The sequence below is a fragment of the Mauremys reevesii genome, linkage group 4 (genome assembly GCF_016161935.1).
Source record: "Mauremys reevesii isolate NIE-2019 linkage group 4, ASM1616193v1, whole genome shotgun sequence".
NCBI classification, from domain to species: domain Eukaryota; kingdom Metazoa; phylum Chordata; order Testudines; family Geoemydidae; genus Mauremys; species Mauremys reevesii.
In genome coordinates this window covers 12,898,862-12,914,155 of record NC_052626.1, presented here as the reverse complement: position 1 = coordinate 12,914,155, position 15,294 = coordinate 12,898,862, and the positions used below count along the sequence as shown (strand labels likewise).

The 15,294-nt window shown below is 45.3% G+C and overlaps 1 protein-coding gene across 5 annotated transcripts in view; it reads left to right on the top strand.

Moving 5' to 3' along the window:
* RTN1 (reticulon 1) overlaps nt 1-6,378 on the top strand; it is a 189,105-nt gene extending 182,727 nt beyond the window's left edge. For all 5 annotated transcript variants that reach the window (XM_039536274.1, XM_039536275.1, XM_039536277.1 and 2 more), the window contains 6 exons: nt 1,168-1,375; nt 2,642-2,780; nt 3,905-3,974; nt 4,411-4,457; nt 4,565-4,623; nt 6,099-6,378. In XM_039536274.1, coding sequence (XP_039392208.1) covers nt 1,168-1,375; nt 2,642-2,780; nt 3,905-3,974; nt 4,411-4,457; nt 4,565-4,623; nt 6,099-6,141 — 566 coding nt within the window. In that variant the 3' untranslated portion in view covers nt 6,142-6,378. The remainder of the gene's footprint in view (nt 1-1,167; nt 1,376-2,641; nt 2,781-3,904; nt 3,975-4,410; nt 4,458-4,564; nt 4,624-6,098) is intronic.
* Nucleotides 6,379-15,294: the final 8,916 nt, after the last annotated feature.

Below are 15,294 nucleotides of genomic sequence, written 5' to 3'. Positions count from 1 at the left end.
ATTTACAGAAAATGTTTTGCAGTGTTTGCCCAGCTCAAATTAAAACCTATAAGTTGTATAGCGAGAGAAGTGGGCTGAGTTTCTTAAGAAGTCTCATGGGATTTTTAACTTGTAGCTGAATGGTCACCAGACTAAATTGGACCTTTTTTAAATGTCTCATTGGTTCCCTAACAATGTAACAAATAGAGCTGGTCAGAAAATAAGGGTTGTTTTTTTTTCTCTGCTGAAAGCATCAATGAAAATGAAAAAAAAACAGTTCTCATTAGACTTTTCAATGGAAATTTTTGATTTTTTGTTGACATACCAAAAACTGAAAAATATTTGGAATTTCTAATGAAAAATCTAAAATTTTCAAAGAAAGATGACATTTTCTGGACAAATTTTCATTGAGTCAAAAACTCAGTCTTCCTTCGAAAAAAGTTTTGATGGGAAATTTTGGACTAGCCCTAGTAATAACCCATAGCCCTGCATGGAAGGGTCATGATGGAGTAAGTAATGAGGTTGGTATGAGACTGAGACATATGACATTCTGGTTTAAGGGCAAAAATGCTGCCCACTAAACCATACTGACACTGCAATAGAGAGATATTAGGCCTGGTTTTGATCTTGTTTGCAATTGTGTATTTCTGGAATAACTCCAGTGATGTCAACAGAGTCCCTTATCCCTTTGGCTAAGTCCACAGTACGAGGTAAGGGTAAGGTGACCAGATGTCCTGATTTTACAGGGACAGTCCCGATTTTTGGGTCTTTTTCTTATATAGGCTTCTGTTACTCCCAACCCCCGTCCCGATTTTTCACATTTGCTGTCTGGTCATCCTAAGTAAGGGAATGGTTCCTAACTTGCATACACATACTTGTGTAGCCACGGTAGCAAAAGCAGCAGCCGCATGGCTTAGCAATGCTAAGTATGTACTGAAGGGGTTCAGGTGGGTTTGTCTTTGGCATAGCTAACCTGTGCTGCCACTGCCCGTGTTATCACAGCTACACTATACTTGAGTAGCTTCATCAAGCTAACGTGTATGCAAACTGGGCATCACACCCTAGCTTGCAGTGTAGACGTAACCTTTGTTTCTCTGCAAAAGTGCTTGGCCACCTGAATCTGCAACAGTAGCTTGCTTTGAAATCACTGCCGTGCTGGAGTTTGATTGATTTATCTTCTCTTCCCAGCTATCGACCTGTTGTACTGGCGTGACATCAAGCAGACAGGGATAGTGTTCGGAAGCATCCTGCTACTGCTCTTCTCTCTGACCCAGTTCAGTGTGGTCAGTGTTATTGCCTACCTGGCACTAGCTGCTCTCTCAGCCACCATTAGCTTCAGAATCTACAAGTCAGTTTTACAGGCTGTGCAGAAGACTGATGAAGGCCATCCATTCAAGTGAGTGCTTTGCAGTCATTGCCAAAGGGGGGTATAGCCTGCATTATTCATTGTTAGTGACAGAGTTCTGTAGCTGCCATAAACACTGTTAGACCATAGACATGGTGGGTTTCTTTTTCATAATGGGGGAAAATGTTCTTTTCTGCTGTTCAGGGTCTTAAAAGTCCATGAACTGTATTTGCTCAAATTTTTTTTAAAAATTCACCCTTCAGACCTTGAAAATTTTAGCCTGAAAGCTGAAAGATTTAGAAAGTTCGAAGCAACTAGAAAAAAAGAACAACTATAGTAAAAGCTATCGCTGTCCCTGGGGTTCCAGCTAGAATATGCTTTCCACCCATAGCAGCAAGAATACCGTCCTACTCTTGTTTTTACGGAATGCCTAGGTTAATGAGCTTTCCGTAAAGCACCTTGGACATGGATAACACAAGATAAGTGTTAAACGTTAATACTGTTGTTTTCAGTTGTAGCTTCGCCCCAGCAAGGTTAGAGTCTCAAGGGCTTGTCAGCTGGAGGAGATGACAGAAGCCTGAGATGGGAACCCCACAGATAGATTTTCTTTCTCTCATGTGGAAATGAGGGCAGGGAATCCCCAGTTTCCAAAAGAGAGCCTTCCATGGGGCATGGGAAAGGGGTGAGGACTGGGGTGAGAACAGGGCAGCACAATGTTGGATGGGGTGGGCCAGGTGGGTCCCAGGGGACACACATCATTCTCCCCTACCTCCCCACTGAGTTTCAGAGAGAAAGCTAATATGGCCTGGTGTTGTAGTACCTTTTTCACGTGGACCACCGGAGTGCTGGCAAGCTGCCCTTGAATATGGAGCTGTGCTGTCAGGGAGGGGAGTAAGAGGTACTGGTGTTCCAGAACTGATGCAGAGGCAGGAGACCTGTGAGCAGATGGCTCTGGTCTTCTGCCATTCTCCTGGAATCTACAGTGTCTGAGAGGTTGGCTCCATGGCCCATCCCATGGGGGGAATAACTCACGTGCCCAATGGTAAGATGTGGCAGGAAGAGCCACAGGAGGAGCCTTGTCAAGTTTCTTCCCCTTGGCCTCCTCTCATGGATTTTACTATTGCATAAGGCAATGAGGCCCATAGTTGTCCAAGGGTGAAATATCAGTGCAGGGGGGTCATTGTGGGGATTGATAGTGCTGCGGCTGCAGAGAAAATGAGCTTCAGGGTAGCAGGGAACAGCAGGAGGAGAAAAGCACAAGAGTAAACGAACTGTAAGCTTGCCTGTGTTTTGTAATTGGATCTGTGTTTCTGGCAGAGCCTACCTGGAGATGGAAATGTCTCTCTCACAGGACCAGATTCAGAAATACACAGACTGTCTCCAGTTGTACGTGAACAGCACAGTCAGAGAGCTGAGGAGACTCTTCCTTGTCCAGGACCTGGTGGATTCCTTAAAAGTACGATTTGCTCAAGCATTTTGAATCCCATTGGAGAGGGGAGATTTTACAGAGCACAGCACTGCTTTCCTTAGTTTCCATGGTGATAGTGCCTTGATAAAACCTAGATGTGTGTTACTGTAAAGTATAAAGATTCAGCTCTTGTTTGCTCTCTTTTTTAACTAATAATTTTCTATACATTAGTGATTTAACATTACACATTGGAATTGAGGGATCCATGACATAAGAGTTATTAAAGATGTTGGGCCAGATCCTCAGCTGATGTAAACTGGCATAGCTCCACTGAAGTCAATGGAGCTTCTCTGAGTTACTCCCTCTAAGGAGATGGTCCACAGAGCGCTTTGTTTTCCACCATACACTCCTCCTGCAAGGTACTCAGGACTTGGCTAGCAGTGTGCCCCCAGGCTCGCTGGAACCCTACGTGACACTGGGGTGTGATTCTCCACCTCTTCCTTGCCCACCAACCCATCCCATCCCTCAACTATGTCATTTCCTGCTGCAGAAGAATGTCCCTGTTACTGCTCAGCCATAATGTTTATTTATTATCTGTTGCTTTAGGAGTGTCCAAAAGCGTGTTAGGTGCCCCCACACCCCTCAGAACATATAGGGGACTGTCAAGAATTTTACCCACCATTCCTGCCTCAAGAGGTTTACAATCTAAAGCGTCAATCGTGCAATGTACCCTGTGCAGGAAGACCCCTCTCCTCAGTGACGCTCCACACAGGTGGAGGGGTCTGCCTCTGCTGAGCTCATTGCTGGATCAGGTCCTAGACACAGGCAAAAACGCAATGAGGAGGATGAGGAGGAGAACTGCAGGGGGGATGGTAGTGGAAGGAAGGATGGGGTTATGTAAAAAACACAGTAGGATGGTTTACCTTTGCTCTGCACCATTCCTAAAAATTTGCAGGGGTTTTTTTTTGCATTGGTTTTGAAAGTCTATGAAAAATTAAAGTCACCTACAGCAGATGTCCCTAGTTCCTAAGCATGCTGGTATTCCAGCTAGTTAAGTGAAGCTAATGGAATAATAATATGCCCATATGCTATCTAGTTAAATGAAGACATTTATTCTTGTGCTGACAATTTCAGTGATTGTCAGGAGATCTAATGATTTGTTTTTAATTTAGTTTGCAGTACTAATGTGGCTGCTGACTTACGTTGGAGCGCTCTTCAATGGCCTGACTCTTATGATCATGGGTAAAGATCATCATTTATTTTAAGATCTGTTTTTAAACGTGTATTAACCATGGCAATTTCTTGTTAGAAAAACCAGCGTAGTCCCCTACTTGTCCCACCTTTGAAATGAGCTTTCTCCACAGTTAGACAATTATCTTTGTTCCACTTCCTAATACATATTCATCTTTATTTCTTATTCTGTTGTCCCTTGATACCTATCAACCACTTGCTGTGCTTAGTGGCTTCTCAGCTGCTGGGTACATAGTGATATACATTTCACATTTGGAAGATTCAGGCAGGGTTCAGTTTTAATACAGCTTCTTGAATCATCTCTTGGGACACAGTGACATCATGTGCTTTTGCCTTTTCTTTCAAGAGGAAAGTAGATAATGCATCTTGTTTTCTGTGAGTAACAATCTCAGCTGCAGAAATTTAACACTGTTCATTTTCCCCCCAGCTGTGGTCTCTATGTTTACTCTACCTGTTGTATATGACAAGTATCAGGTAAGTCAAAAGACTGTACAATAACTGTCATTCAGATTGGATGTGTAAATGGTCCTAGCTTTCCAAGGCCCTGGTGATCTTCAGATGTCTGTTTTTGCTTTTTCTAGGCACAGATTGATCAATACTTGGGACTTGTGAGGACCCACATAAACACTGTCATGGCAAAGTGAGTTGAGCAGCAGATTTTTACAAGAAGCATGCCTTAGGTTCACTTGTGTCCTTGGGGCATGTCCATACATTGGGGATAGCATGGAAGGTTATGGCCCCACGGGGAGCAAAAGCAGGAATTCTGCCACGGAGAGAATGCCCACCAGACCTCCTCAGGGCATAGGGGGAGTGTGCCCGAAGCCACACACTCCTTTATGGAGAGCAGCATACCACCACCTGTGGCCTAGTCCCATGCTGCAGACCAGTGGATATCAGGGGAGGAATCATGGCCCTACATCCTCCTTTCCACTCTCCTTCCCATTAGGGGAGCTATGAAGGGAGCAGCCCTGGCACTCCCCTGAGTTCCTTACATAGGCTGGATGAGGGAGAAAATGCTCTTTGCTCCCTTTCCTCACTGCCCAGCCCCAAAAGGGCTGGAGGCAACTTGGCCCTGGATACTCTGGGCTTATTTCACCCACTCTTTGTGAATATCACGGCTCATAATGAGCTAACCTGATATTGACAGGGATGGTTGAGGTGCTTCTGCAGAATAGCAGTGCTGTTGTCATGAGCAATCTTCTTGTTCAAGAAAATTTGCCTTCTGTATGTTCAAGTGTGAAGCCAATATGGGCACTCACTTTTACGCTTCATGCGCTGAAGACTTAAAATTCTTCCAAGTGCAGAAAGATGGCCCAAGGGTTTGGCCCCATTTATGTTCTCCAAATGGGGCTTAAGTGGGACTTCACTGGTGTATGGACCTGGTGCTGGCCCTCTGCACAGCGGGGGATGTCACCCCAACATTTCATTTGGGCACCGGGGCTTAGGACTCACCTCACAGAGAGAAACAAATTGTAGCCCTTTACATATAGTAACGGTTAGTGTTTGCTGTGACCTAAATTGCTAGAGAGCTCTGGGTTGCAGATCTGCCCAACAGCCACCTCTCTCTCCCAGCCTCTGACTGCATTTCCTCGGAGTCACGTAGAGCTGCTCTGATCTATGCTCCTGAGCACTCGAGGTCTGCTGTATTATAAAGATTGGCCAAACAAACTGAACCCCTGGCTATGAGCACCACTGGATGCTGGGGATGTTAAAAATCTGGATCCAAATTTTGTATATTAACTGTATCTCTAGTGTGTTACAGATGATAACATATGGTGGGAAATCAAAGGAACGACAAATTCACTGAGTATATCCCAGGTATATATGAACTGTTAGAACCCGACTGCTTACTCCTGTGCTCCTGGATACAAAGTCCAGCTCAGCCATGTAGGCAGCAGGATCTCTTACCCCCTCCCCATTTCTTTCCTGTGCAGGTGTGTAGTTTAACCCACAATCTAGCCCTCTTTGTTTGTAGTTGTTACACACACATCTTACCAAGGCACCAAGAATGAAGGCTAAAGCAAAGGTCACCTTCTAGCTAAGGAAAGTTACGATGCTATGGAATGGTTTTGATTAATTGCTATCTGACAGTGTAATCCCATTTTTTACACCTAGGATTCAGGCGAAAATCCCAGGCGCTAAGAGAAAGGCAGAGTAAAGCAGACATCAAGAATCCATCAACAACAGTAGTGAATAATGGGGGAGTCTGGAGTGCAAACAGCTCTGCTCTTACACTTCATTGCAAATTTATTGTTCCTTTTTTTTTCTCAACACCATGTTCTTAGAACATAAAACACAAAAGCAGCTCTTTTTCCTTGCTGCTTGTGTACTCTTAGAATATTTGCAATCACTTGTGTCAAGCACTAAAGTATAGTAAAAAGAAAAGTGTACTAGATGTGGTTTTTGTGTTGCTTATAAAGTGCATGATGGTGAGAGCCTAAATAATACTGATTTTTTTAAGTGTTTTTCTTCTATTGGCATTGCTTCTATAACTTTAATGTTACATGTGGCTAGGGCTTTCCTGCTTAGTGCACTGATGCAATAGTAAAATTGCTTCTATGTCACTGGGTCGCTGGTTGGGTTCATCTTTATTAACTATATAGAATTGTGGGCAAATGTTTTAGTGTTTTCCAGCACAAATGGAAAAAACAGTAATCAGTACTTATAGTAATCAGTTTTGTATAACTAAAAAACAAAACAAAAACCCAGTACTTTTGTTGTAAGGGATTGATGGGCTGATTTACATGTATGGTAACTGGAGAGTTCCAGCTTGTTAAATTTATTACACTTTGTATTACATTCTCTGTAGCTCCTAATGGACTTACTTATGGACTCTGAATATTTGCACTTATGTACTTGAAACCGAATGCAGAAATAAATGTTACTAAACATACAAAGTTCTCCCTCTTGTTGCCATTGGGGTTACATTAGCATTTGTAAAATCAATACTCAATCTGCAAAAAGCATGAAGGGCTTGTTTGTTGGTCTCTGGGAGCTATTTATGCCTATTCCATCCAGTTTTGCCACTACAAAATTGTTCAATCCCAAAAATTCTCTGTACTTAGTTCATTTAGCAGTTTCACATCCTGATGAGTAAAGAATGGAAATAAAGCAAACTTCCTAGTGCCAAAAGTTGTTTATTTTGTTGGTGTCATTACTACATTTCAGGCACATGTAACGGTCAATGAATTCTCTTGAAAGTTGCCTGATTACCTACTTAAACATGGGTCAAATCAGACACAACACAACTCGGAAAGCAGTCAGAATGACACTGGCCATTGTTCAGTCTCTCCATATCCAGTATTTAGCCCACTTTATCCCTTGAATTCTGCACTAAGCTGGAGAATTCCATATTACTCACAGGTGCTGTGAGCCAAAATGAACGCTTGCGGCAGTTCAAAGCTGGTTTACAATGCCTTTTATAAACTGAAATTTAGTTTCTGAGAGCCAATAGATTAAAGCAAATCCCTATTGGTTGGGGCTGGTTGAAAATTTTCCCTGTCCATTGTTTTTCTACAAGAAGTTGGAGGTTTGACAAAATGAAAATTTTCATGAGAAGTGTTTGGTATCTGTGAAAAATTTTGATTTTTCATTTAAACCTGAAAACCGGAATCTTTTTGACCAAACATTTATAGGTTTTGGGTTTTAGCCTGCATTTGAAATTTTCTCCAGAAGACTTTTTCTACAGGGAAAATGGGGGGGGGGGAAATTGGGGAATTTCTGACTAGCTCTAATGTTGATGTCACTGGCATATATATTTCCTCTCAGAAAAAAGCTTCATATCACTACCCCTGAGCCTCATGAATTACGGTACACTGGCTTCCATTGCTTCTGGGAGCCATTCAAAGTGCTGGGTCTAATCACTAAGGCCTGGATTCAGCAAGATATTTAAACATGTGTCTAACTTTAAGTCCTATTGATTTCAGTGGGGCTACTCACATGCTTAACATTAGGTGTGTGTTTAGACCCTGATTCAGCAAGATACTTAAAGTCGGACATGGTTTCTGGGATTTGGCTTCTCTTTCCCTGTGCACCATGTCAAAGGTGGCTGAGATGCTGTTGCAGACAGCTCCTACATATGTTCATTTAGGAACGGAAGATGGTGCATTTTCAGCTCAGACTCTTCAGCTGTGAAATTCACTTCCTTTGGTGACCCGACAGAGTTACTGACCTTCAGAGAGTTATGCACACTGCAGCTTTTTGGTAAAGCATTCGGTTGGATATGGGCCATCACTAAGTTATTTGTGGTTCGTTCAAACAGTGCAGAGAAAGTTGTGCCTCATACTGTCCAAAATTCTGCTATATTTTAATCAATGTAACATGCCCATGTGCTGGGGTGATAGGCACCTTGATCAATCAGTCCATCAGCCCTCACAGAGAGAGCACCAAGCACAACACGTCATTCGTGTTGATTTAGCCACTCCTTCCGCCACTCACTGGCCAGGCTGTCAGTGGCACCGGACACCTGACCAGCATAGCGCACCACGGCCCAGAACCCCTGAATCCACCAGCCTCAGCCTCCCAAGTAGCTGGGATTACAGGCGTGCCCCACTGTGCCCAGTTTCGACGGGCACACAAAAAAAATACATTGTAGTGGAATCCTTGTAAAGAGATTTGGAATCAGGGGAAACATGGGGTTGAATGTTAATTGATACCACTCCTACCTTCATGACGATCATAGGATGTGTGCCTTTACCTGCATACTCCTTTCTTTTGTGTCATAGCGTCTATAAATTCTATGGGCCAGGTTGTCAGCAGGTGAATGGGGGAGCTTCATGAATGCAATGTGGCCAATTTACTGTTACCTGCAAATTTACTTGCCTCAAAGCTTTACTGATCCCTTTTACTCCTCCTCTTCTCTTCTAATATTAATCTCGTGAGAGCAGGAATATAAAACACCTTAGTTCAAGAAAGCCCCTGAATTGGGAGGGAATTAGCGTGCTGTACCAGTCTGTTAACAGCTGGTCTATCCTCCTCCTTCTTCCCCTCCCACGTTCAGATGGTGTGGAACATACATTTCTAGCCCTGGGACTATCAGCCTTTCATCTTTGCCCAGGCCCAGTAGATCAAGTATGGCAAGTGCCAGACATTAGCCCAGTGTAACTCCAGTCCCCAGCAGCCTCTTTTCTCACCTCAGCTGTTTTTAATGTTTTATTTCCCCCTCCACAGAAAAATGTTCTTTCAAGGAACTTACCTTTTAACGGCCTGTGGAGCACAGAAGCAATGGAGAATGATGCTGCAAGCTCCAACAGGACTGCTAAGACTGGCAGGTGTCCAGCTGTTGCCGGGCAAGTTCCATTGTGGCTAAGCAGAGGAGAGGTTCCCCCACTGAAGGGTCAGTAACAGGACTTGTCTCCACCATGCTGGAATGGGAGGAGAACAGCAAAGTCCCCAAGTAGAAGCAATGAAGCACTCTAATGGTTTCTGTTGATTTCTGCAGGATTTGTTAGTTGTTTTCACTGTTTAATACCCTTCCTGGGGTTCCCCTCCAACTTAAATGGACCAGGAAGGGGGGTCTGAGGAGTGTATATGCAGGTCCCATAAAAGTCCCAGAGAGGGTTGGTGTATTGTAATACTCTACACTAATCATTACAATATCATCGTCCAAAGGCAGAGATCTCGGGTGCAGGTGGAGATTGTGCCAAGAGTGTTGTTCCACCAGTTAGAGTGGGGTAAGGCAGCTGAGAGTGGCTGATGCTTCTTCATAAACCTCTTTGGAATGTGATGGCTGATTATTCCTGTATGTGCTGGGGTTTGCTTGTTATTTCCCTGTTATCTGACTTTCCACGTCCGAGTCTTCAGCATTTGAGCAGGCTGTAAATGAAGCCTCACTTGGCATTTCTTCACGTATTGCTGCCAGGACTCTTCTAGCCAGACAGCTACAAGAACCGGAGATTTAGCACCTCTGCTGGCTCGCAAACATGCCCATGAGATGCCACGTGTACAAATCAGCCACCTCTCATTCAGCAGCACAGGCTTGCCTAACACCAACTGCTGTCATTCTGAGCTAGATCACAACCCTCTGCAAGGGACAGTGTGTGAAGCCTGGGAGAAATTGCAGTTTACCGGAGTCATAATTGTTCCCCTCTTGTTCCAGGAGAAAGAGTTTTTTACTGCAGACCCCAGATGTGGCAGCTCACTTCCTGCTGTACACCCACCTAAATCCACTGTCTAGCCATTGTTCTGTTCCTTCCTCATCCACCTACGGGACTAGTGGCAGCTCCACATATGTCCCAAATCGACGATCTGGGCAGCCTTCATATGTTTGTGCAGAGGGAGTTTGTGCAGAGGTTACTCCCTGCCCGGCCATGTCCAGCCTAGTTGCTATGCCAACGCCACCCTCTATCTAGTCCTTAATCAACACCATCTTGTTACAGCCAACTGATTTGCCTCCCTTTCTCCTATTGATTTCTTCCTGCTCATTTTCCAGTCTGCTCTCTTTTCCCGTTACAGAACCAGAAATATTTGATGAACTGTCACTCTTCCTCTGCAAAAATGCAAGCAAGATTTAGGGCAGGGGTAGGCAACCTATCCAAAGGTGGCATGTGAGCTGATTTTCAGTGGCACTCACACTGCCCGGGTGCTGGCCACCAGTCTGGGGGGGCTCTGCATTTTAATTTAATTTTAAATGAAGCTTCTTAAACATTAAAAAAACCTTATTTACTTTACATACAACAATAGTTTAGTTCTATATTATAGACTTATAGAAAGAGACCTTCTAAAAATCTTAAAATGTATTACTGGCACGTGAAACCTTAAATTAGAGTGAATAAATGAAGACATGGCACACCACTTCTGAAAGGTTGCCGACCCCTGATTTAGAGCATAGCTTCTAAATATGCATCTGCAATAGCATGTGCATAGAAATCTGCACATGGCCTATCCATTGGAAGGTGTTTACATGCACATGAAAATCTAGCACAGAGCATGTACCTTGTTGCCTTTCACCCATGAGTCTGGCAGAAATGCAGCATCTCAGATGCCACAGGATAAAGAGGAAAAATAGAGATGATACAATCAGATCCGCACAGATGCCCGGGACCAAATTCATCCCTGGTCTCATTCCACTGACGGAGTGTTTAGAAAGACTTTCAAACAAAATCAAAGCAGTTCTGGGTTATACCGAATGGACCAAATTCAGAACTGGTTAATATCATTAAAACAGGTGCAGTTCCCATGAGCCAGAGTCATTAGTTGCTTCTGCATTCGTGTAAATTGTCCATAGGACCTCAGAGGGTTGGACAATAAGAATGTGATGTAACTCGCTCCAATGTGGCATTCAGGGAGAGTGCAACGTGAGCATAACTGACATGCTAAATGGATGGAAGACGGCTGCATAGCAGGAAAAGCATCTAACAATGTTATAATACAAACTAGCCCCTCCACACTTCATTGCACATGCTCCCATTAGTTGCTTTTCCTGATGCAGTCTCCTTTTGGCCCCTGGGCTGGCAAGTCACACTCATTTCTCGTACTCACTCAATACCAAACTGGTTCAATGTTACAACTTACACCTCCTTATGACTGACTCTTTTCCAGTTCATGTCACTGTTTCAGTCGCAGAATCATTTGGTCTAATGGGCCTAACTCCCCTTTATATTATGGCCCACCTGCACCACTCTGGTAGTGTAAAAGGTCTGTAAAGTGGACAACAGACCTTTAGCGCTGCCAGAGTGGTGTCAAGTGGCCTTAGTGTAACTGAGAATCAGGCCCCAAATATCTACAACTCTATAGATGTGACTGTAAAGAACCGGACACCTTCTCTTCTAGGTAGTGGAGGCAACTTTAACATCAGATCTCTCTACATACAAAAATCTACGCTTGCCAAATTAGACATCAGTTGTTTCAGACCCAATTTAATTCTTGATTATTCCACAGATGCTAACTTGGAAGAAGCATGATATATGTAATTGATAATGATGTTACACTGAACAATAAAATACCACCCAAGGCGTAAAATAAACATAATTACAGAACAGTTGCCAGCAAAGCAACAGCTTAATTTGTCTCTAATCAGCAAATTTAGAACAAGTAAGTAGGTAGACTGCGGTGAGAGGTGGAGCTGCAATACTAACAAAATGGCTGGAGCAAAGGGGTGTCACTTCTACCACCTCCCTGTTCAGTATTTGGCAGGTGTAGCACTGTCAGGGCTGGAACATCTGCTCCTTCCTTCCCCTTCTTCCCCACATCCTGCAGAGTTTAGAAGCTCCTCCCCTGAGGCAACTGAATTCAATGCACTAGTGAAAGTAAAAAAAATAAGTACTTCAAAGGGTTTCAAAGAGCAGAGACCCCTCCTGACCCCATCCCTTAAGCATGGCCGCAGGGTCAGGGTCGGCTCTGGGGCTCAGTATTCACAGGGTGCAGCCTTTTACCCCCCTCCTGTCCTGGCCCTTCAGCACGGCTTCCTCTGCTTCCTCTATGCAGTTGAGGAGTGAGACGGGCAGGGAGATGACAAGAAAAACGGGACGGAAACAGTGAATAACAACAAACTACTTTTAATACTCAACTACACAGTGGGGGGATGAAACTTGGATTTGGGACTGGGTGATGCACTGAGGGAAGCACTTCTCAAAGTTTATGGCATCAGAGCTGTGTGGTACATGAGCGCTCTGCTGGGGTGCTGTGCCAGTTTTCACGGCCCCTAGCGCCCCTCCTTCTTGTTATTTTGGGTGAGGGGGGGACAGGACTTTGTGGCGGGGGATTGCGGTTGCAGATACAGTGCAGGGGGGCTCTCTCCTCCTGCCTGCGGTCCTGCAGAACATCTACAAGGCGCCGGAGCGTGTCCGTTTGCTCCCTCATTAGCCCAAGCAGCGTTTGAGTCGCCTGCTGGTCTTCCTGCCGCCACCTGTCCTCCCGTTCGATGTGTGAGCGCTGGTGCTGACATAGGGTCTCCCTCCACTGTCTCTGCTCGGCCGCCTCGGCTCTGGAGCAGGCCATCAGTTCCGAGAACATGTCGTCCCTAGTCTTTTTCTTTCGCCGCCTAATCTGCGCCAGCCTCTGTGAGGGGGATGCCGGGGCAGTTCGGGAAAGAGCCGCAGCTGTGTGATGGGAAAAAGGAAGTGATTTCCTTGAAAAGATACATGTTTGCGAACAGTGAACACAGTCTACTCAGTTTCTGTGAACAAGACCATACAGGGAACCTAGTCTCACGAGCTCTCAGGACAAGTTCGAGATTTCGGAAGACGCTTTCAGTGGCTGCGGTCTTGCACCGGAGATCGGACAAGCGGGGCGGTACAGCTGAATCCGTTTATCAGCCAGGCCTGGTAAGCCCTACACTATAGGCTGCTTGACAGTTAATGGGTAGCTGTGCCCTCCCGCAGAAGGCAATCTGGAAAGCATAAAGTCCGACCCTGTTCCAGCCCCTCGCGGCTGGGCCCGGGAAAGATCACTGTATGCTTTTCCTCTGCGGCCTCCAACACGTGCCTGTTGAACGAAGGTCTTTGCTATGCAAAGTAAAAGTCAAGCATTCACAATAGTAACAGTACACTAATTGCCCTACTTAGATGCAGCAGTCGCCGAACGACATTACCCTGAGGCGGGTCACTTGGAGAGAGAGAGAGAGGATGCTGAGGGAATCCCTGCACAGACCAGGACCGTATGCAGCCATGCTGGTGGAGGCAATGGTTCCGCTTTATGTGAGGATGGCCTGGCGCGGAAGAGTGTGCTTCCACGGGGCACCAAATAAGGCACCTCTCCCCAGGAACCTCCTGCGGAGGCTTTTCGAGCACCTCTACGAGACCTTCGTGGAAGTGACCGAAGAGGATTTCTATTCAATCCCTATATGTGTGGACCTTCTTTTTATATAGTTTTATATGGACAACTTTTTAGCTAGTTTTTAGATAGTATATATTCCTGTTTTTTAAGAAATAAATGTTTCCATGTTTATAACACTTACCGACTGATCCTTCCCCTGATTCTGAGTCCGTGTTAACGGCCAGGGAGGGTTGGTAGGGGATCTCTGTGAGGGTGATGAAGAGATCCTGGCTGTCGGGGAAAGCGGTATTGTAAGCGCTGTCGCCTGCGTCGTCCTCCACAAACCCTTCCTCATCTTCCCCATCGGCGAACATCGCCGAGGAACTGCCCCTCGACACTATCCCATCCTCAGAGTCCACGGTCACTGGTGGGGCAGTGGTGGCAGACCCACCTAGAATAGCATGCAGTGCCTCGTAGAAGCGGCATGTCTGGGGCTGGGCTCCGGAGCGTCCGTTTGCCGCTCTGACTTTTTGGTAGCCTTGTCTCAGGTCCTTGATTTTCACGCGGCACTGCGTTGTATCCCGGCAGTATCCTCTGAGTGCCATGGCTTTGGAGACCTTCTCGTAGGTCTTTGCATTCCGCTTGTTGGAGCGCAGCCCAAAGCACAGACTCATCGCCCCACACAGCGATCAGATCCAGGACTTCCCGGTCTGTCCATGCTGGGGACCTCTTTCTATTCTGGGATTGCATGGACTCCTCTGATGGAGAGCTCTGCATCTTTGCAGGTGCTGCTGAGCTCGCCCCGATGTCCAACCAGGAATTGAGATTCAAACTGGCCAGACAGGAAAAGGAATTCAAATTTTCCCGGGTCGTTTCCTGTGTGGCTGGTCAGAGAATCCAAGCTTGGACTGCTGTCCAGAGCGTCAACAGAGTGGTGCAGTGTGGGATAGCTCCCGGAGCTAGTAAGTTTGATTTGCATCCACACCTAGCCTAATTCGACATAGCCATGTCGAATTTAGCGCTACTCCACTCGTCGGGGTGGAGTACCGAATTCGAACTAAAGAGCTCTCTAGGTCGAATTAAATGACTTCCTGGTGTGGACGGTTGCACGGTTAATTCGAATTAACACTGCTAAATTCGAATTAAAGTCCTAGTGTAGACCAGGCCTAACAGACGTATTGGAGCATAAGCTTTGGTGGGTGAATACCCACTTCGTCGGATGCATGCTCCAATACGTATGCCACAGGACTCTTTGCTGCTTTTACAGATCCAGACTAACACGGCTCCCCCTCTGATACTATTCCTTGATGTGTGCTACAGTTTAAGAAGGTGAGGATTAAGGACTCCAATTTATCTAGACTCATTGCATTAATTTTTCTTTGAATTGGACTTAATTTCAATACCCTGTCTCCAATAATGGCTCAGACGAAGGCAAGAGACTCCAAGCAAACAGCTGGACTCCTGTGCAATCCTGATACAGAAGGATGATGCAATATTGAAATGTGTCCTCACTGAGATACAGGAGTTAGGCAGCATGTATAGAAGCAGGCAATGCAGATCTCTCATTGAATTTTCCCTTACAGACATAAGACCTGGCAGCACAGTCTGTATGCCCTGT